The sequence below is a fragment of the Nothoprocta perdicaria genome, unplaced genomic scaffold, assembly GCF_003342845.1.
Source record: "Nothoprocta perdicaria isolate Ctin4 unplaced genomic scaffold, notPer1 scaffold_132, whole genome shotgun sequence".
Lineage (NCBI taxonomy): Eukaryota > Metazoa > Chordata > Aves > Tinamiformes > Tinamidae > Nothoprocta > Nothoprocta perdicaria.
This window is the reverse complement of record NW_020454450.1, coordinates 2,231,081-2,251,622: the sequence shown is the minus strand read 5'-3', so window position 1 is coordinate 2,251,622 and position 20,542 is coordinate 2,231,081. Positions and strand designations below refer to the sequence as shown.

The 20,542-nt window shown below is 43.3% G+C and overlaps 1 protein-coding gene across 5 annotated transcripts in view; it reads left to right on the top strand.

Moving 5' to 3' along the window:
* The window catches only part of TRPM8 (transient receptor potential cation channel subfamily M member 8), a 47,639-nt gene that overhangs the window by 8,943 nt on the left and 18,154 nt on the right, over positions 1–20,542 (top strand). For all 5 annotated transcript variants that reach the window (XM_026033750.1, XM_026033749.1, XM_026033747.1 and 2 more), the window contains exons 8-20: positions 654–851; positions 2,762–2,864; positions 4,158–4,276; positions 5,478–5,768; positions 6,884–6,979; positions 7,849–7,978; positions 9,125–9,270; positions 9,951–10,063; positions 10,385–10,601; positions 13,994–14,085; positions 14,875–15,016; positions 16,383–16,554; positions 17,005–17,182. In XM_026033750.1, coding sequence (XP_025889535.1) covers positions 654–851; positions 2,762–2,864; positions 4,158–4,276; positions 5,478–5,768; positions 6,884–6,979; positions 7,849–7,978; positions 9,125–9,270; positions 9,951–10,063; positions 10,385–10,601; positions 13,994–14,085; positions 14,875–15,016; positions 16,383–16,554; positions 17,005–17,182 — 1,997 coding nt within the window. The remainder of the gene's footprint in view (positions 1–653; positions 852–2,761; positions 2,865–4,157; positions 4,277–5,477; positions 5,769–6,883; positions 6,980–7,848; positions 7,979–9,124; positions 9,271–9,950; positions 10,064–10,384; positions 10,602–13,993; positions 14,086–14,874; positions 15,017–16,382; positions 16,555–17,004; positions 17,183–20,542) is intronic.

Here is a 20,542-nt window from a genome sequence, read left to right as displayed (position 1 = left end):
TTGTCCAGTTTATTGGCAGGCAGCTTATATTTCAGTGATTGTTCTTTCTGCAGTGAGGCAAAGGAAAAATGTCTGGTTTTGTGGTCTTTGCAGCATACAAGTTAATGTTTCTTCTATCTTTTTTTATTATGTAACTGTATGATGGTATGTGTTAGAAACTGAATGGCTACTTGGATATTCGAACACTATGTCAGTCCAAAAATCTCATGATGTTAAGGAAATTATTTGCTTATGAGGCTGCTGATTTCTTCTCAGACAAGTAAAGTAGGAGCCCTGGTATTCAGCTGTGGTATTTCTTAAGCAGTGCTATGTCATGGAAGTGGCTGTAGGTAAGAAGGGCTGCAGTGCATCTGAATGCCTCTTCCACTTGGCAGTTTTCCTGGTCTCCTGATCAGCTCTCATGTTTGGCAGATTGTAATGTCTGTCTGTCAGGCTCTATAGGACTTCTTTGAAGCCCTGTGTCATTTGAGGCATGTTGTTTTGAGCAGTTAGCCTTGGAAGGTGTAATTTGATACTAAGGAAAATCTTGTGGGCCATGGGTTTGTTTTATTCAGTCTAAGCCAAATCTAAAATTTTTAGACTTTCTTCCCAAGTATTAGCCTCAAAAACAAGTCATGGTTCAAGTGATGATCTGTATCTCTTTGTTTCCCTAGTCTATCAATGTGGCCATCAAGAGTAAAATCCCCTGTGTTGTGGTGGAAGGCTCTGGCCGGATCGCTGATGTGATAGCTAGCTTGCTGGAGGCAGAAGGCACTCTTGCCTCTTCTTTTGTCAAGGAGAGCTTGCTCAGGTTTCTGCCTCGTACCTTTTCAAGGCTCTCAGAAGAGGAGACTGAAAGTTGGATCAAATGGGTGAGTGTGTTACCTCAGAAGTGCTGGGGCTGAAAGGTGGTGAGGGGGTGGAAAAAGAGGCCAGGAGCATCCTGTGATTTCAAATTGATTAGTGTTATCATCTGCTAAATAGCCCTGTAGGTCTTAGCAAGGAGTTCCTGTTGCAAGATACCTGTGAGGTAGCATTTGACACGATTGAGGAAAGAAAATCCTAAACACTTTTGTTTTACAGGGGTGAAAACAGAAGGTGGGTGGTTGTGTGCTTTGAGAAGGGGAGTGCAGGTCTGGTTTTGGCTCTGGGCAGGGTGAAGGTTGGATGTTCTGTAACTGCACCCTCAGTTCCTCTGGAGGGAAAACCCTGCACGTACCCCAGGTCAAGCCTCACYGCTGTGCGTATGCCAGTGAGCTTCCCTGTGCGAGGAGGGTTAGGCTGGCCAGAGGGAGAGCACCCAGGATTTGGTTACAGAAACTAATCACAACAAACCTACAAGAGAGTTTTTCAGACATTGGGGAAGCTGGAGAGCTAAAGAGAGCACCTCCTGTTTTGAGTTGCTTGGGCCAACCTCAGGACTCTCTGGTTACTTGGCCTTCAGGTAGACCTCTTTTCAGATGTGTTTCTGCCCTCCTTAATAGGGGCAGAAAAAAACTGAGCTCAGGAAAATTGTAATGTTCTGTTATTTTTCAGAAGTTTTCTTTCTAGCAGCACTTCATTTCAGTGAACAGTCCATTAACTTGTGCTAATTGACTTTCTCAATTAGCCCAATGCTTTATCCAGGGGTCTGGCTCCATTTTCTTTCCTTGGTCAATTATCCCCTGCCCATGCTTGCTGTGCTAGGGAGGGATTGTGTATTTGAACCTCTGCTGAAGTTCCCAATGGCACATGGAAAATGTTATGTTGCTTTCTGCATGCATAAGGTTCCTTGTCTTAGCTTTTCTTCCCCTTTAGGCTATTTCTTAATGAATGTACTACTGCAGGGTGTTTATTGGCCCCAGAGGAATTCAAGCCCTCAAACATCAGTATATATTTCCTTTCGTTTGAACCAAACAAATCTCCTGTTGTTGAATTTTAATGGATTATTTTTAATAAGTCATGAGTTGAAATCTTTTGTTAGAGCTTGACATAAAAGATCCCTGGGGCATCCTGCGAGTTCACCCTGCACAACCTGCTTGGAGCAGACAGTTTGGTCTAGATCTCCAGAGTCCCTTGCAAACTCAGTGATCCTGTGAATCTGATAAGTTTAGAGGAGTCAGGGCAGGAGTAGGATATGGTCATTCAGAGAGAAGCCTGCCAAAAGAAGCTTGTGGGAAGCTGCCTTTTGAACTTGAGAGACGTGGTCTCCAGAACTGAAGAGGAAGAGCTGCCTTGTGAGCAGACTATGAGCCCGCGAATTCCAGAAATCAGCACTGGGGAGTGGGAAGTTTCTGGATGCACTTTTCCCTGGTTGGTACGGTCAACTGACCACACTCTTCACTGCTCCTGTGGAGCATACCTCATTCTTCGGTTAAGAGTAGCTAGAATATTTTCTTCACAAGAATAAAAGTGAAATCTCTAGAGAGAAATCAACCTCTGTCTCCGAGTATGAGGAGGTAGAAATTGTCCTCCAGTAGAGGATAGTTAGACATCTATTGGGCCTCGCATAATCACAAACTTTTTTTCCTTAGTAGTAGTTCCTAACTTCTGAGACTATATCTTGTTTTAATGCCCTGCATAGGGAGAAATCAGTTATTTGCTGCATGCTCAGGGGATAATTAATCCCGTACTTTGTTTTCAAAATAAATTTCACTGTTACTTTCTGGAATTAAGTTCTAACTGCACATGGAAATAGACCTAATGAGAAGCAGCTTTGCTACAATGTGATGGGAAGCTTCCTCTAAAGATACTTTGGATAATCAGCATGGTTGCTATGAAATCTAACTTTTCCTTTTTGTAGATCAAAGAAGTCCTTGAGAGCCCTCATTTACTCACAGTTATCAAAACAGAAGAAACTGGTGATGAAATCGTGAGCAATGCCATTTCTTTTGCTCTGTACAAAGGCAAGTAATTGTTTTTCTGTTCACTTTTCTTAGATGGGGAAAAAAAAAGATTTGTCTGTGGTGTTTTGAATAGTGGGGTTCAGCTTTCGGCAAGTGCATCAGGCTCTTCAATCCATGAGATGAGCTGTGCTGTGAATCTAGGACACACTAGCACCCTTGCAGGAACTGGCAGCCTCTTTGGAAACCTGATGCAAACTGTCCCTGAAATAGAGCAAAAAGAACATGCATGTAGGCTGTTAGCTGCTGCCGCTGTGTGTTACAAACTTAATCCTCACTGGCCTAGAAACCACTTGCTTTTTGTAGCTTTGTGACACTTGGTTTGACTCGTTCTTGTTTCTTTTTCTCCTGCATAACACCTTGTTGAAACTATTATTGGTGATGTAAAAGAGTGGATGGGGGCAGAGAAACTTGAGAAATACCAGTTTATACCCATTGTGGGCACTCTAGCTTTTGAGGTCAGCCTTTCTCAGAGCTGTGCCACCTCTGCAGATGAAAGCTGTTGCCAGAGAGCAGAGCTTGGCTTCATATGCAGTCATGTGGGCAGCCTGCACCACTATGGGACCTGTTAACATGGGCAAGATGGAAGTTCAGTCTAAATCATTACCAAGGCCAACAAGGCTTCGGGGATCATATGGTTGGTATGTGGTGTCTTTGGGAGGAGCTGCTAGCTAGTAAACAGTGAATGTGTAGGGCTACTTCCCAACTTTTGCAGACCCCAGTGACTCAGGGTAGCCCATCACTGGAGAAGCCTGAGCTCTCCACTGATGGAGCAGAGCAGAACTGGCTCCCTGCAGAGGTTGCAGGACTGATCTTGCTTTCCTATCTGTACATGAGGAAAACTCCTGACCATTACAGCCCCAATGCCATTGCTTTTGCCAGACCTCATTGAGAATCCTGCAGAGTTTCATCTGTGTAGTGACTGTAGGACTCTGAGGACTCCATGGGAAAGGCTATGCTATTTTCATTGATGTGGTGTTCAGAGCAGCTTGGTCATGCCAGTTCAAGGGCAGCTAACCTGAGATGTCAAGAGCTTGGTGCTTATTTCCTCCCACTGAGCAGTAGAGGCTGTTTTCATGCTGGATAAAAGTGAGCATGTCATGTATCTGGAACATAAATGCATTTCTAAGCCTCCAACATGGTCTAAAACCCAGTTATGAAGGTGGGTGAGTCTTGGGAAAGAGTCTGGATAGAGGTCTTCATGGTTGGAAAGAAAGTGAAGAGCAGGGATTAAGAAGCATGCCAAGAAGCTCTTCCCTCTTTGATCTTTTACCTAGAGGATTTTTCCTATTGCAGCTTTCAGCACCAATGAACATCACAGAGATAACTGGAATGGGCAGCTGAAGCTGCTGCTGGAGTGGAACCAGTTGGACCTGGCCAGTGATGAGATCTTCACCAATGACCGAAACTGGGAGGTACAGACCACTTCTGTCAGCACAGAGCACAGTCATGGTTTGGGGGACAGGCTGGAAGAGAAAGGCATTATAACAACAGCCCTTCCTTCAGCATCTCAAATCTTCATGAGGATAAGCAATAGCTTTCTTCCTTAAATTGATGCAACGAACTGCAAGAGTTATGTGCTCAGAAGGCTGTGGAGTTTCCTCTTGGGATATTCAAAACTTGTCTGGATGCAGTTCTGTGCAGTGTGCTGTAGGTGGCCCTGCTTGAACAGGTCCCTTCCAACCTCAACTGTCCTGTGATTCTGTGACCATGCCGGAATCTAGGCCATCTACAAAAACAATTGCATATGGAAAAGAAGGATTCTGATGAGGGTTTGGCAGCGTAGAGGAAAATGGGCAAGCAGCACATGTGGTGTCAGCCCCCTGAGTAATCTTCTAGTCAATCATACGTAATGCTACTGTGTGCTGTCTGAGCAGAGCCCCAAACTGGAAAGGACATGGGGTCCCTACTTGTATAGAGCAGTCCCACCAGACTTCCCTTGGGTGCTTTCCCAGGCTGATGAGCCATAAGGACGTGTGAATTCTCAACTGCCTATTTGTTCCAGCATCTGTTTGCTAGAAAGTGAAGATCTTATTCAGAGAGCACCAATTCGTATCTTATCAGTGGTGGTGGAGCAGTCAGGAAAAAATACTGCCCCCCCAGCAGTATTAAGGCAACAGGCCTTGTTTGTATGTCCCATTAGCAAGACAAGGGTAAAATATAACAGATGTAAGCAGAAGGTATGAGCAAGGGCAAACTGGATCTGAGCAGAAGGCAACATTAGGTGATATTAGTCTCTTCAGGATAGAAATACTCAGCAAAGTCTGGTCAATGAGCACTAAGAAATGTTTGTGTAGTGTGTGAAGTCTTCTGTTTATGCCCACTATTCCAGAATTTTGAACCTGCTCAATGGATTTTGAAGGGAGCAGCTCTGTTATCCTTGGAGGCTGTGTGTAGATTTGAAAAACAGCATCTGATGATGCAGAGAGGGGAGGGGGCCCAGAAGGAAAACTAAACTGCTACTTCAGCCAAAATTTCTTATTTGAGAAGCTGGTAGCTGACGGACTGAAGTAGACAAGGACAGGGAAGCTATTTATTTATGTGTACTCTGGGAGAGTCCTATCTGCTACCTACATATCACATGCTCTCTAATACTTGTCCTTCTATTCCTTCCAGTCAGCTGACCTTCAGGATGTCATGTTCACAGCCCTGGTGAAAGACAGGCCCAAGTTTGTTCGGCTCTTTGTGGAAAATGGCTTGAACTTGAGGAAATTCCTTACCACAGAGGTCCTCACAAAGCTGTACACCAACAACTTCAGCAGCCTGGTGTTTAAGAACCTGCAGATTGCAAAGAATTCCTATAATGATGCTCTCCTCACATTTGTGTGGAAGATGGTTGAAGACTTCCGAAGAGGTCTCAAAAGAGATGACAAGAACAGCAGGGATGAGACAGGGATACAGCTCTCAGTAAGTGATGTACCAGCTGATTCCACTGCAAGTTCCCTTGAAGGAAAAGAAAAAAGTTGCTGATATAGCAGGATTTACTTTAACAATCAGTATTGTTTTTAAATTTAACTATTACCCTATTTTACAAATGCCTGTTAGGACAGGGTTATTTAATTATAGGAGTGATATTGAGTTGAAAGTGTTGCGTTTTTTTTTGTTTTTACATCAGAATTATCAGAAAGCATGCTCTAGTTATGCTTGTAATTTACAGCAATGTGAAATTTAGAGTCCAGTATGGAGATGTCAGATGAACCTGAGGAAATTGGACTCTGGTATCTTGGTTCATATTTAATACTTTTAAATGGCAAGATTAAATTACATCTTGACAGCTGCAAGGATGTCAAGCACCTTCTGAGCTTTATTTCCTTGTCAGGTAGAACCAGACTCCATAGTTATTTTAGCACAGTAGATCCAAGCATCTCCTCTAGACCTGAGTTACAGAGCTGGAGTTTGGGCACCACTTAAACTTCCGAGATCAGTTGTAGACTTAGGAGATGCAACATATGTGAAATTCAGGGAAGTTTGTTTTGAAACTTCTTGTTCACCTTGCAAGCTTTCGCCAAAGCTTGTGCACTTTGAAAGGCTTTACTCTTCGGGAATCATTTCATAAGAACTCTACCACTCTGGGTTCAAAATGCTCAAAGGGAAGGTGGCAATAAAAAGAGTGGAGGTTTTATATGATTTTATGAAGTTGTTGGTCTTGCTTAAGCACGAAAGTCCATTGGTGTAAAGTTAGGATTTCTTTTAGAGATTATTCAGAGATGGTGTCTAAACATCAAGCTGTGAAGCAGATGGTTTAAACTATGTGGGAAAAAGAATGCGACTGCCCTGAATTTCCTGTGATGTCCACTTTAGGAAAAACTTAGGACTGATTCTGCTCCACAAAATAGGAAAATGCAAGGCTGTGTAATAAGTTGGTGAGAGACAAGTGCCAGATAACCAAGGTTGGGGGGGGAGGTAAGCGGGTTGTCTGTAATTGGAAGAAAATATGGAGGAGGATGTCAGGCAAAGAATTTGTTCCATCTGGAAGCAGGTTACTGAGCTTATGTCTGAGGAGCTGTTGCTTTTTCTTTCAGGATGAATGTCCTATCACAAGGCATCCGTTGCAAGCTCTGTTTATTTGGTCAGTTCTTCAGAACAAGAAAGAATTGTCCAAAGTCATCTGGGAACAAGTGAGTTTTCTTGGTCTCCTTTGCACGCAGCACAGTGGTATTCCTTGTTTCTGGTTTATAGGACTTCGAAGGCTCTGTTCCTTTTTTGAATATAAAACCACAATAGGTAAATCCTAAGTGATAGTTTTCATGTAGGTTTAATATTACCCATATTGTATTTGGGTGTGGAATTCATACCTGACTTTCCTAAGATCAGGTGTGAGTCAGCAGACCAAGCTGGTATTTATGTATGTATGGCTGTGTGTTCTGCACCTGTGTTCAAGCCTGGAGGCTTAGCTTCTTCCCATTCCTCAGTCTGGATGTGCTTTGATCCCAGGTATTTGGGTTAGATCCATTTAGAATTCTGATTAGACTACACATTTTGTGATAACATACATAATAATCTCTCCATTCTTGAGTGTTTCAGAAAGATGTGGGTGACTCACAGGCCACAAATGTTAGGGTAATTAGCCCACAAAGCTAAAGTAAGCTCTTGTTTGTGGTTATCTGCTATCCTGAAAGGGAGTGCATCCTCCTTCACACGTTTTGCACAGAATCTACCCAGACTAATGCAGTCTGGGTAGATTCAACTGTCTTGAAGATGATACACAGTGGAGAGAAAAAAAGATATCAGGAAGAAAGACTTGATACTGTGAATCTCCAGGCAGAAATGCAAAGCTGATGCCTAAGCGCTAAATGTGACCTTTACAGACTGATCACAAAGTTGTTATTAAACCAGTACAAAGATAGCTACTGTTTTTGTGAGCATGGATCTTCATTTGCTGATTTTGACTGACAACACACTGAACAGCTGTGCAAAAGGGACATAATATTTTTAAAAAGTACCAAATTCTTTGCAAAGAATTTGCATGACCACTTTCTTTCCATAGACCAGAGGCTGCACTTTGGCTGCTCTTGGGGCTAGTAAGCTCCTGAAAAGCCTGGCCAAGGTGAAGAATGATATTAATGCTGCTGGTGAATCTGAGGAACTTGCAAATGAGTATGAGACGAGAGCAGTTGGTAAGTGTCTTCCAAAGTCCTTTAGAAGTTGAATAGGAGTTAGAGGAGAGGAACTGTTTCACTCTTGGTGTTTCCTTGGTGCCTAGTTAGCCTTCAGAAACCTGCAAATGAAAGTCAACATAAATACCAAAAGGGGAATTAATTCAAAGTAACCCCCAGTTTAAGAAACTCATGCTCATCTATGCCTTAGCTCAATGTGGGACTTAGGAGGGAACTACAGCTCAGTGCAGCCTCTGCAGCTTTATTGCAGGTTATGGCCTTCTCTTGCCTGATCGGCAGGTGGAAAACAGACTCCAGAATTGCTATGGCTTCCCAGATACTTTGCTATCATTGCTAAAAGTCAGACTACATGACAGGAAAGTTTTAATAGGCTGAATAAGGAAACTTCATAAAAAATGTTGGTTGAAAGGACCCCTGGAGACCAGCTTTTTGCTTGAGGTGGAGCTATCATGTAGACCAGAACAGTTCAGCCCCGGCTGTATTTAGCTGAATCCTGAAAATCTCTAGGCGTGAATACTGTTATATTGCTGCTAAAAGCAGATCATGGTTGCTCCTGTTCTGGAGTAATGGAGTCTAAACTGACCTGTTGAGCTTACATCCCCACAAAGAGGAGTAAGGCTAGATCAGAATGACTGCAAAGCYCTATCACTATCCACTAAGTAGTTGGGCTGGGTCTAGTTGTGGCAGCTGGCCCTCTGAAGGGCTACACTGGAAATGTCTCATATAGAAAATCTCATACTTCACAGGGCCAAAACTGTTTAACTCTCTCTGTATGCGCTCTGTATGTGCAGTTGRAGTTGCAAAGCAATGTACATAATGCTTTACAGTGGTAAAGGTGTGGAAAGAGGCTTTTTGTGTGTGTGTAAATATGTATATTATGCTTTAAAAGTGTGGAAAGTTTTGTGTGTATATTATGTTTTTAAAGGCATTGAAGACAAATGCATCCAAGTTGGTGGAAATCTAACCTTGTAGCTTATGTGTGAATGATTATGAAAYGCAGCAGGTACCAGACAATTGAGTGTTAGTGCTGGAGCACTGGGCTGGGGAATCCCTGTATTTTGAGCTGTGCAACTGTGGCTAAAGGGGTACAAGGAGAGATTGGATAAAGTTGCTTTCTTCCCTTGCGGGGCTGTTGCTTTCCTGCAGAGCTGTTCACCGAGTGCTACAGCAGTGATGAAGACCTCGCTGAGCAGCTGCTGACCTATTCCTGTGAAGCCTGGGGAGGGAGCAACTGCCTGAAACTAGCGGTGGAAGCTAAAGACCAACAATTCATTGCACAGCCAGGGGTGCAGGTAATGTCAGTGAAARGATGGCACGTGGGTTTCTGCAACTTATGATTCTGGTCATTCTAATGAACATAAAGTGAATATTTTTGGTATGAAAATGCTACATCCATGTGAATAGTTTGTGAAAGCCATGGCTCAGGCACTTGTCTGCCCTGAGTGCAAACATTGAGCTTTGCGAAGGGGTGAAGTCTTGCAGTATCCTCAAAAACAAATGAAAAGAAATGTTTGCAGTGCTATGAAACATGTCCCAGAGAACATTGTGGCTGGACAAGGTGCCTGGCTCCTCTTACTAAACTAGAAAGTAGCTGAATTGTCAACAAATGCTACGTCAAGAGAGGAAGGTTTGATTCCAAGCTGCAAATCATAATGAGTCACATGGTAGAGCCTGTCTGAGCTGACTGCCCTTGGTGCAGATCCTGTGCACACACAGTGTGGATTCACCATATGGTGTAGAAGTACAGTGCAAATCTGGTCAAGCTGGGCTCAGTTCTACTTTTGAACTGCCTTATAGAGAGGATAGCTGGATTAAGCAACCAGCATATTCTGATGCGGAAAGCTTTCTGCATTGTTGAACTGGTAATCCCAAATTTAGCTTCAAATCTCAAGACTTCTCTAAATCAAATCTTGTTTGATAGCATTCCTGGGTTATCTTGTTAAAAATGAGAATATTTTCTTTTTCCCTGCAGAATTTCCTCTCCAAGCAATGGTATGGAGAAATTTCAAGAGATACCAAGAACTGGAAGATTATTTTGTGTCTGTTCTTTTTCCCCTTAATTGGCTGTGGTTTCATCTCATTCAGGTAAGTACCTGGGCTCTCATTAGCAGAAGTAAAGCAAGTCAATATAGTTTTAGAATCATGGAAGAATTGTAGCTGGAAAGGACTTCTGGAGGTTGCCTAATCTAGGCCCTGCTGTAACCAGGTTAGCAGGTTGCTCAAGACAGTCTCTAGTTGGGTGTTGAATATTTCCAGGGATGGAGAATCTACAGCCTCTCTGCAAYCTGTTCCAGAATTCAATCACTAAAATGTCTCAATTTTAAGTCTTTATACATATTTTGCAAATACATATTTCCAAGTGTAAAAAGCTCTGTGTTGATGTATCTCCCACCTTTAATTCCCTAGGAAAAAGCCTGTGGAGAAGAGCAAGAAGCTCTTGTTGTATTACGTGTCTTTCTTCACCTCCCCGTTTGTGGTCTTCTCCTGGAATGTTATCTTCTACATTGCTTTCCTGCTGCTCTTTGCCTACGTCTTGCTCATGGATTTCCAGAAGGAACCTACTGTCCTGGAGATAATCCTTTATGTGCTGGTCTTCATTCTGCTTTGTGATGAAGGGAGACAAGTAGGCAGCCCTTGCAGGCCAAAAATGTTTAATGTTAGATGCTGAAAAAGCCTTGGTTCACCCCCTGCCCACTGTACTTGCTTAAAGCAGTGTCAGCTGCTTCTAAATTATAGGGGAACCACCTTCTGAGAGAGATTTGGGCAAGTCAAGGAACAGTTTATGTTTTTTGATGTTTAATTCTTACTTATGCTACAGATTCTGCATTGTCTGTGGGCCAAGAGGAATATATCTGTTGGTGTACTGTAGTGTTTGGGTGGGTTTGTAGATTTTTGGGTGTGTTGTGCGCGTGTGTTTTTTGGTTTGTTTTGGCTGTGTGAATAAGCTGATACCCCTAAGAGGGATCTCTGGTATCTCAAGACCACTTGGCTCAGATTGTCAAAGTGGTTGATGATGTAGAGGTTAAATAAGAAGCTGCATCCGCATGCATCCTTGGTTCCTGCTGTCTCCTCACCTACCTGTTGTTTGGGACCAGTGGGCCAGAGTCAATACTTCCTCACTGCATATCATTAAGCATTTATCTCTAATCACCTTTTAAATCAAAAATAGCAGTTTTTGCTGCTTTATTATAAACCCCAGGATCAGCTTTGGACTCTTATACCACTTGCATTGGTGTTGTGTGGCAGTAGCCTGCGTGAGCATTTCTAGGGGATAGGCTAGATCAGGACACCCTGCTACAAAATTTTATATGTGAGTTTTTATGTCAGGATGCGCTGCYTCTGAATGTCTTACGTGAGCTCAAAAGACATTGCTGAGTCTTAATGTTAATAATGCTCTGCTCACTGCGTGGTCTCTTTAAAATTTTAATAGTCAAGGCACCTGAAGGTGCAATTTAAGGTACCTTCACTTGCTAAGGAAAACAGGGGAAAATGAAGACCCTCTGGTTCAATGAAAACACTGAAGGGTTTATTTCTGCTGATTTAGGTTCTGGTGTCTCTGGGCCTACACTAGCATTTTGTGTGTGCTCAGCCAAAACCCTGGGGAAAGCCAGAGAGAAACTTTTTCCTGCTGATGTCACTATCTCTTACTGCCCTGAGCAGGCAGAACAGTTTCAGGTACCCACGGTCCCTTTTGTAACTAGTGACCAGACTGCACCACTCTGAATGCAGGAGCAGAGTCAGTTAAAATATAGAATTTATTTAAGAAATGAAATTATGGCTTATCTTTTAGCCAGTGTCCTGACTTCAGAAAGAACTTGCTAAAAAGTCAAAGGCAAAAGAGAGCCCTGCTTCTCTAAGCCTCTCAGAAAACTTCCTTCCTGGCTTTGTCCGAGGGGGATTTGGGAGTGCCTCAGTCTATCTGCAGTCCAAATAACACCTTTGCCCTTCGTGTTTACAGAAGGTAGGATAGTTCACACTGCATTTTTGCTTCAAATGGAAATAGGAGTAAAGGAGTAAGGTTGTATGGGATCTTATTCTACTTGCTGTAGTCGCACAACTGGKTTTGGGGACAAGTCAGAGCTCTGGTTATAAAGTAATGTTTGTTGTATGGAGGTGAAAGCTGCGAGAAGTTGCTTCAACTTTAAAGCAGGTTGCTCCACCAAATAGTCTTGTATTTTTAAATAACATTTTGACAGGTTGGTTCAATCAGCATCTGAACCCCAGCACTGGCATCAGTTTTGGCTTGTCATAGCAATAGTGAAATTGGAGATGCCTTTTTTTTTTTTTTGCTGCTATCATCTTATCAGGATGTAGCCTCTAGGCAGGTGAGTGGGTAGAGTTGTAGAAAATGCAAGGCGGGAAAAAAAACCACAARCAGAAAGCTTAAGCAGAGAAGGAAGGATGATGGACTGCACCTGCAGGCTAACACTTAGCAGTGGGATCTGCTTGATGCTGAAAGAATTGGATTTCACTGCAGGTCTTAGTCATTTACACATCTGCCTGTTTTCTCCCTGCTCTTGCAATAGATCAAATGCTGTTTCTTTTCCATCTATTCTACTGATAAAAGGCATCAGTAATAAACCTGCTGCATTAATACAGTCTTAGTTCAGTGTTGTTAGGCTTGCTTACCTGGAACACCCATCATTCTAGGCTTACAYACTTGTTCTAGGCTAGAACAAGTAACATACTCTAGGCTTACTTGCCTAGAACACACATTCAGTGCCATATTTAGCTGCTTCACCTTACTGAGGACAAAGCAATTTGTTTAATTTTGGGAGTTGCTAGAGAGGGACATCCTGATGTTCATGTTGTGGTGTCACACATGCCGTCCCTGCTCCGTAAGGAATGCCTAGAGAAACCCCCAACCTAACATCCTCAGCCACTAGGTGCCAGCCTTCTGCTGCAGAAGCTCTTCTCCCCTTTCCAGGAGTTAGGAAGTGGCAGGCAAGCTAGGCTATGACACTTTAAAGGCTTAATGCACCTCCAATTATCTGTCCACATATGAAATTATTTTCAGCAACTGAATGTGAGGTGATTTGGGGCCAGACTTGCTGTTTAAAAGGATCAGGCCATTCCAAACATTGACAAAATTGTGGAGTTAATGTAATGGATTCAGCAGAGGCTTTGTGGTGGGATTGTTTTGCTCTGTCTATAGTTCTGGACTTGGTGGAGATTTTTTTTTCCTGGTTAAGCTGCTCAGTCTCTTCTGACTTGGATCCAGATGTTGGTTCCTGTGCAGGCTTTGGATCCAGGGTGCTCTACCTGTAGTCTGGTGAATGGCAGATGTTCTTGCCAGCCTTGCACCTCAGAAATGGAGAGGCAGGTAATAAAAAGCATACGTTAAATCTGCATATTTGAATGGAAAGTATACTGAATGAGTGATGCAGAATAGTTCAACAACCCAGAATCAGTGACACCACAGTGTGGTCCTCTCTTGGTAGATCAAAGGAAGACTCTTTTAACCTATTTGGCAGTGGTTCTGCAGGAACATGCTACCATCTACCCTRAAGTCCCCTGGAGGCGTGTGCTCTGTGTGCAATAACCTCAGTTTGTCTCATCTCTCATAGGGCAGACACCTCTGTATTGTTGAGTTGTGCCCTTTGGGCTCAATAAACCCCACTGATGACCCCACCTGCATGCTGGTGTCACCAAGGTGCTTAATTGGTCCTAGTGCAGGAGCATTAGTCTAGGACATCTGGACTGCAGGAGAAAAATTATTAACTCTAAATATAGAAAACTCTGCCTATAGTCTTGCTAGAAGTTAGCAGATATTTCAGGTATTTTAAAAATCTCTCAAGAGAAATTGCAAGCTGTCTGAACCCACTGTATTAGTCAAAAAAAACCCAAAAACCCATAACTGGGCAAGAAGACAATCCTGTCTATTGCAGTGGATGGAGTATTTACCCATGAGAAGCTCCAGTGGGAGATGTGGGAGGGAGGGAAGTGCTCCCAGATGAGCTCCCCAAGGAGTGGCCAGTGCTTTGTGGTGGTTACTTTCTACTCTTTCCTTTCCAGTGGTACATGAATGGCAGTAAATATTTCTCGGATCTGTGGAACGTCATGGATACGCTGGCGATCTTCTACTTCATATCAGGGATTGTGTTTAGGTGAGTAGCGTCTTGTGGTCACGATGTGGCTTGCTTTCCAGGCTTTGACTACAACCTCTTGATACAGAGAAATAATCTTTGTTAAACTTTGTTAAAATATTAGCTTTGTAGGAGCATTTTCTCAAAGAGGTGAGGAAACGTTAGGTTTTGCYTTTTCTTTCAAGACTATATGGACATAGAGAGCGCTTGAGACCAAGTTACAGGGGATGACAAGATCTCAAAGTCTAAAGTTCTTTGGGATTTTCCTGTCTCTTATTACTATTTAGTATGGATAATACAACCCACCAAAGCTGAAAGAGCCTGTACTTAAGAGGGACTGTAATTTCATCTCTAATATTCTAACAGAATGTCATTAACTCCTCTAGGTGAGTGGTCAGTTAGCCACAACAGAGACATGGTGGAAATACATTGTACAGAATACTTGTCAGCTGCAACTTGGTTCTTGCTGCCTTGGTGCAGTGGAGTGGTCATTGCGCTGTGGTGTTTCTGGAGGGCTAGGGAGTAGCTAGAAGTACAAGATTTCTTTGCTGTTGCTAGTTAGAGGAGGAGGAGGGGAGACAAAGCAGTGATTTAACTGAGATGGATGTGTGTAAACACACTGCAGATTAACCAGTTTTACCACGTGTCATCACATGGGAGTGGGAGGGTGAGAGGAAGGGGCCATGAGGCTCTGTGCCCTGTTTCCTGCTTACTTTCTGCCTCCCAGGGACTGTTTCAGTTTGTTTATGCCTTTTGTGCGTTTTGTTGGCCAATTCTCTTCATTTTCTTTCTTTTTGTTCTTTCCACCAGGCTTCGTTCATCCAATGAAAGTTCTTGGTACACTGGCAGAGTCATTTTCTGTTTGGACTACATAGTTTTTACGCTGAGGCTGATCCATATTTTCACAGTTAGCAGGAACCTAGGACCCAAAATTATTATGCTGCAGAGGATGGTAAGACTCTGGCAATTGTTCAAGAGAGTCTAAATAAATGATGCGATGCCTCGTTTTTCCTCCAGAGTGAAATTGAGCACTATTCTGATGATGGCAGCAAGTTCTCTCCTTCTCTTAAATCCATTAAACAGGATTAATTAAGATTTTAATAGGACCTAATTAAGAGCACAGCCGCTGCCTTTTCCTGTGCACGGGGTTGCATTTCATTCTGAATGAAGATCAGGCTGGATAATAGGAAAGAAATTTGCTTCCCGTTAGCTTTTGTCTCAAGTCTCTCAAATGTTTCCATGGTATATTCAGTCACTTTGTTACTCACGTGAGCATTCCCTGAACCAAGCAGCAACAATAAATGGTATAGGAGAAGGTTTCTTCTCTTTCATCACATCTACCATCTAAAGAATTAGAGRTGCTGGTTGTGAGGAACCTCTGTGTGGCGTAATGTGGCTGGTTTTGACCTTCACGCTGTGGGCAATTGCTTCTTAGCAGAYTTTGAAAGGATAGGGAAGAACCTGGAGTTGCAGACAGTGCAAGGCAAAATGTGGCGAGGTGCAGCTTGCCCTTGGTGTGCAAACGGGGCCTGTTCAGGAACCTGGGGATGCTCTTCAGTAGTGCTTCTGCATGCACACATACATAAAGTCCACAAAAGAGATTTGAAGGGCCCTGAACAGGGGGGAGCATTTGGGGAATGACACAGAGAGCAGGTAAACTGAGAGTTTTTAGATACCTTTAAGAAAAGTTTTACTTGCTTTCTTCTCTTCCCCATTTGTATGCACGGAATTTAAAATAACTGTGTGGTAACAGTGGGAGTGTTAACCTGGACTGCAGCTTTCCCAGAAAGCTGTTATTTTGTCTTGTGCCACTGTTGTAAAGTAGAAATCTAGAAATTATGTTGAGAGTTCCTTATGATGAGGAAGCAACATTGAGGACATTGCTGTATATGTATATTTTGGCCTATTTCAAAAGAGACAAGGAGCTGATTAGGCTGTGGCAGAAGCTTTGAGAAGTGGCAGCTGCTTTCACCTGACAGTCAACTGCCAGGTCTGCAGCCATAGTTTTATCTAAGGAATATAGTCTTCACATATGGATTGGGTGGGTGGATTTTGTCTGCTGGTAGAATATTCTGTATTTTGAAAGGTTTCATATTCATAGGTTAGCTTAGATGATTTTGAAATTTCAGGATGAGGAATGGCCAATGAGATGTGTGTGCTGGTGACCATAAGTCAATAGAGCAGTAACCTRAAAGCCTGCACTGAAATGTTGCTGACTGTTCTGGATATTTGTTTCCTCATATCAGATTAGGGAGGTTGGTTGCAGAGCTTGCAACAGGCACACAGGGCACTTATGTATGTTTGTTGTCTGTTCCCAGATGATAGATGTCTTCTTCTTCCTCTTCCTCTTTGCTGTGTGGATGGTGGCCTTTGGTGTGGCCAGGCAAGGCATCCTGAGGAAGAACGAGCACCGCTGGGAGTGGATATTTCGTTCCGTCATCTATGAGCCCTACCTGGCTATGTTTGGCCAATACCCTGATGATGTTGATGGTACCTGTCTTACCTGGGAAGCGTTCCTGGGAGGATGGAAAGCTCTGTTCTTTCAGGGGTTGTCTAGTTATATGCTCGTATGGGATGGGAATTTCTTCAGCTCTGGTGTTCATGGGATCAGCAGCTGAATGGTGGCCTTTGAAAGGAGGCCTGTCAAGAGAAAAGGTTTCTCCTGCGCATCTGATGTCATTTGTAACAATTCAGCCCTCTTCCATTGCAAGCTGTCTCTCTAGATGCTCTTTAGAGCCTTCCTCTCCTTTCACAGCTAAAATAGCTCTCCATATTTGAGTCACAGCATCTGTAGCAATATGGTGCATCTGCTCCAACCTTTTTGGCCCCTTCCTTCCAAGCGGCAGCAGAACAAAGTTTTATGTCTTACAGGAAGAGCTGGAAGGAGGAGACAACATGTGTTGTGCTTGGCTGGCTCACAATTTGCTCTCTTCCTCTCAGGTACCACCTACAACTTTGACCGCTGCACCTTTACTGGGAATGAGTCCAAGCCCTTGTGTGTGGAACTGGATGCCAACAACCAACCCCGCTTCCCAGAGTGGATAACCATCCCCCTTGTGTGCATTTACATGCTCTCCACTAACATCTTGCTTGTGAACCTGCTGGTGGCCATGTTTGGGTAGGTCATGAAGGAGTCGTTGTCCACTTGTGGTCCCTTTGCTAAGTGCCTGAGGAAGGAAATAGTCCTGAAAACCTACAAGAAGCCAGGGCTTGACCTCTGCGTGTGTTCCTAGCAGAGAATATCCTGCAACTAGGCTGGCCAGGGCTCCCAGCTCAAGAGAGACCTCTGAGGTTAAGGCTTGGGTGGGAAGGTGAACAAAGGTAAGATTATTCAGTATTTCTCATAGTAACTTGATCAAAATTAATAGTGTCCTGGGGATGGATTGCTCTCTGACCTTTTATTACTTCTTTAAGCATTGTTTGTATGCTGTTAACAGAGGACATTGAAATAAATGAGATTTGCCTGGCCAATGGCCTGGCCTGGCCAAATGATTTGGTCATTTGGTCATCCTTGCATAGTAAGCCTTGGAAAAGAAAAGCGAATTTCTGAGAGCTTGGCTTTATGGTAAGGAAAAAATCCCATAACCTGTGAGTYTGGAGCCCTGTTCCATTCTAGTTTATACATTTAAGATATTTTACAGGCTTAGTTTTAGATGGTAAACAATTAAATGGCTGGTGCCCATCACCACCTGAAGCGCTATAGTTGTACAAGTATGGATAATATAATGAATAGAAAATCTGCCTTGATAGTGAGAAAGCTGTGATCACAAAATGCATCTTTCAGGACTCGTTGCCTGGGACAGCTTCAGGGAAGAGCTRTTGGCTTGACCCTGCTAAGAGACTTGTTGGCATAATAGATATTTTGGACAGGAAACTGGAGAACGGTGCTTTGTGTGTTTGTGAKGCGCTGTGACATCTTCAAATTCTTGGCTTTTATTGGGGGCTGTGGAGGACTTGCTGGAGTGAAAGGTCCTTTGTTTAAGGTGTTAGATTGATACTGAAAAGTTATTTCTAACAAACAAGTACTGCAAAAGAATATTCAAGCTAGTTTTAAGTATCTCTTACCCACAAGCCCAGGTCATGTACTTAGCTCTAAAAGTACCCAACTGTCTAATAGCTGTCTCCTTGGATGGTTTTTAGACGCATGCTTCTTGATCTGGCCTGACTCCATGGTTGCAGAGTTTGAGGATGGTAATGAACCAGCTCAGACCTTTCTAGGTCAGAAAGCTGACTGATATGAGAAGAAATCATCTAGAATGATAGAGATGAAGTCTGTGAACTTGAATGCTTGAAACTCGTGTCTTCTCTTATCTTCTAACTAGTGTAGCAAAGCCCTTGAGGTGCTTGACAGCTCAGTTAGGGGTTTAGCAGCACACTCCCAGGTTCAGGTGCAAGCAGTAGTTAGCCCTTCTAGGCTGTCTTCACTGTGCTCTCYACCCTGTGTTATATCCTCTGGTTGTCAGACTTTCTTCCTGCTTTTTTTGGTCTTCTCCTATCAGCTCAGTTCATTTTTTCTTAGTCAAATTGACCTTCCTGTTATTTATTTCTACGTATTTTTTCAATAGTCATTTTCTGGGTTTATGTTGCAACAGAGTTGTTAGAGTGAAATACTTTCTGATTCAGTACAGTGACCTCTGGAATACATACATGCAGTGAGCGTGAGACTTGAAAGGTTTGTTCATTCTGCAGCATCAGCTGCATTTATAGCCTTTGGATCAGGCCTGCCAAAGAGAGGATTTTCCTCCTTCCACTTTGAAGAAAATGCTTGGATCAGCCCTGCTCCAATATGCAGTTCAACACGCTCGCTGGCTGCAGAAGAAATGGAGAGTAGACATGTGCAAACCATCTGCCTACAGACACAGCCCTAGATGATGAATGTTTAGCTATATGATCTTGGCTGCTAACTCCAGCCCAAGGAGCAGTAATCCTGGAAGGTCACCGACCATGTGCTTGCAAGGCAAAGTTAAACAAATTTGTTCTACACATTAAGTCAAGGGACATACATGATTCATTTACTTAATATTGCATCACTCTAAGAACACATGCATGCACAAGCACTTGGGAGTACTTCTACACTGCTGTCATGAAAATGCCTACAAAACGCTTTGAGATGCTGGTTATTTTAGGAAGAACGTACATACCAAATAAGATGCCTTGATCTTCTTGGCAAAGCTCTGCATGATTGTGGTTCAGTTTCCCTGCTTGGAGGTGTTCTGCACATCTCTGCTGGGCCTTGTCCAAAGCCCTGTGGTTCACCCAGGGGGTGATGTCTGGGTCAGTGCTTTATGAAGCATGACTTCCTGCACAGCTGACCTTGCTTTTGGACTGAATGGAGTTATTACTGCTGTCTTTTTTTATGACATTATAGTTTTATTAACCAGAACTGCTGCTTGGTCATGATGGGTACTGAGGCTTTAGTGTGTTACTGCTCTGTTGAACCTGCTCTTTATTGTTCTGATTTACACCACTGGCAGCAGGCCGCATCTCCTCAGGACACATAAAAGGACTTTGTCTTGAAAAGTGGCRTCACCTCTGTTTTTATATGGTAATTTATTTGTCTGTGGGTCTGCCAGTCAGAAGACCCATTCTGGCACCTTGTGAAGTGCTAGGTAGCCCATGCAGATGAGTCCATGCAGACATCTGTCTGTAGCTGCTGACCTTATCACGTATCCTTTGAGTACTGATTTGTGAAATAAGTGATGACACTCATGCACATCGCCGAATATATTGGAACCAGCAGCCCTAAACCAAAGCTGGTCTTCAGGGAAGAGTTTCCTGAGCTTCTTCCACAAGTCTTTGGTGTTTATACTGCGGGCTTTTTCATGGAGGTGAGTTAAATAAGGAAAGCCCTTCACATCTTGCTCGAGGAGAGTGGTTCAGCAGAGATGGGTCTAGTAGAGTATATGCTTGGCAGGACTCTGAGCTACAATGGGAGTTGGAAGTGGCAGGGAGGAGGCATAAGGGAGTCAGCCTTCTGGAGGAACATCTGCTGTTTTCCCCATATGCTTTGTAGGGGACAATTCTGAGGCTTTCCATTTCTTTTTTTTTAAATCAGGTAAATAGATTTCTCAGTCTGCTGCAATTCTCTGTTTTGATGGTCCCCTGCTTGTGGCAGGCTTGGCAGGAATTTGCTTTGGCAACAGGTGTATATACAGGAGCCACTAAGGAGTTTTGGTTTGCCTAAGGAAAAGCTGCCTTCCAGATGCCTGTCTAGTTTCTCCTGGCTGCTCTGAGATGAGATTCATTAGTGTCATAACTTGYAAGTCCCTCAGTTCTTCCCTTTGCTATGAACCTTTCCCCCCATGCTGACCTGGTCTCCATAAATGTGAATTTTGGCAGGGTGATTGGAATGAATGCCAGGAAAGACTGTCGGAACACATCTGTCTGTTGTACCTGTGTTTTCTTAACCTGCTCAGGACCTTGGAACAGGAGATAACGCTTATGTTCCCTAGAAAGGGTAAAATCAATTCAGATTAAT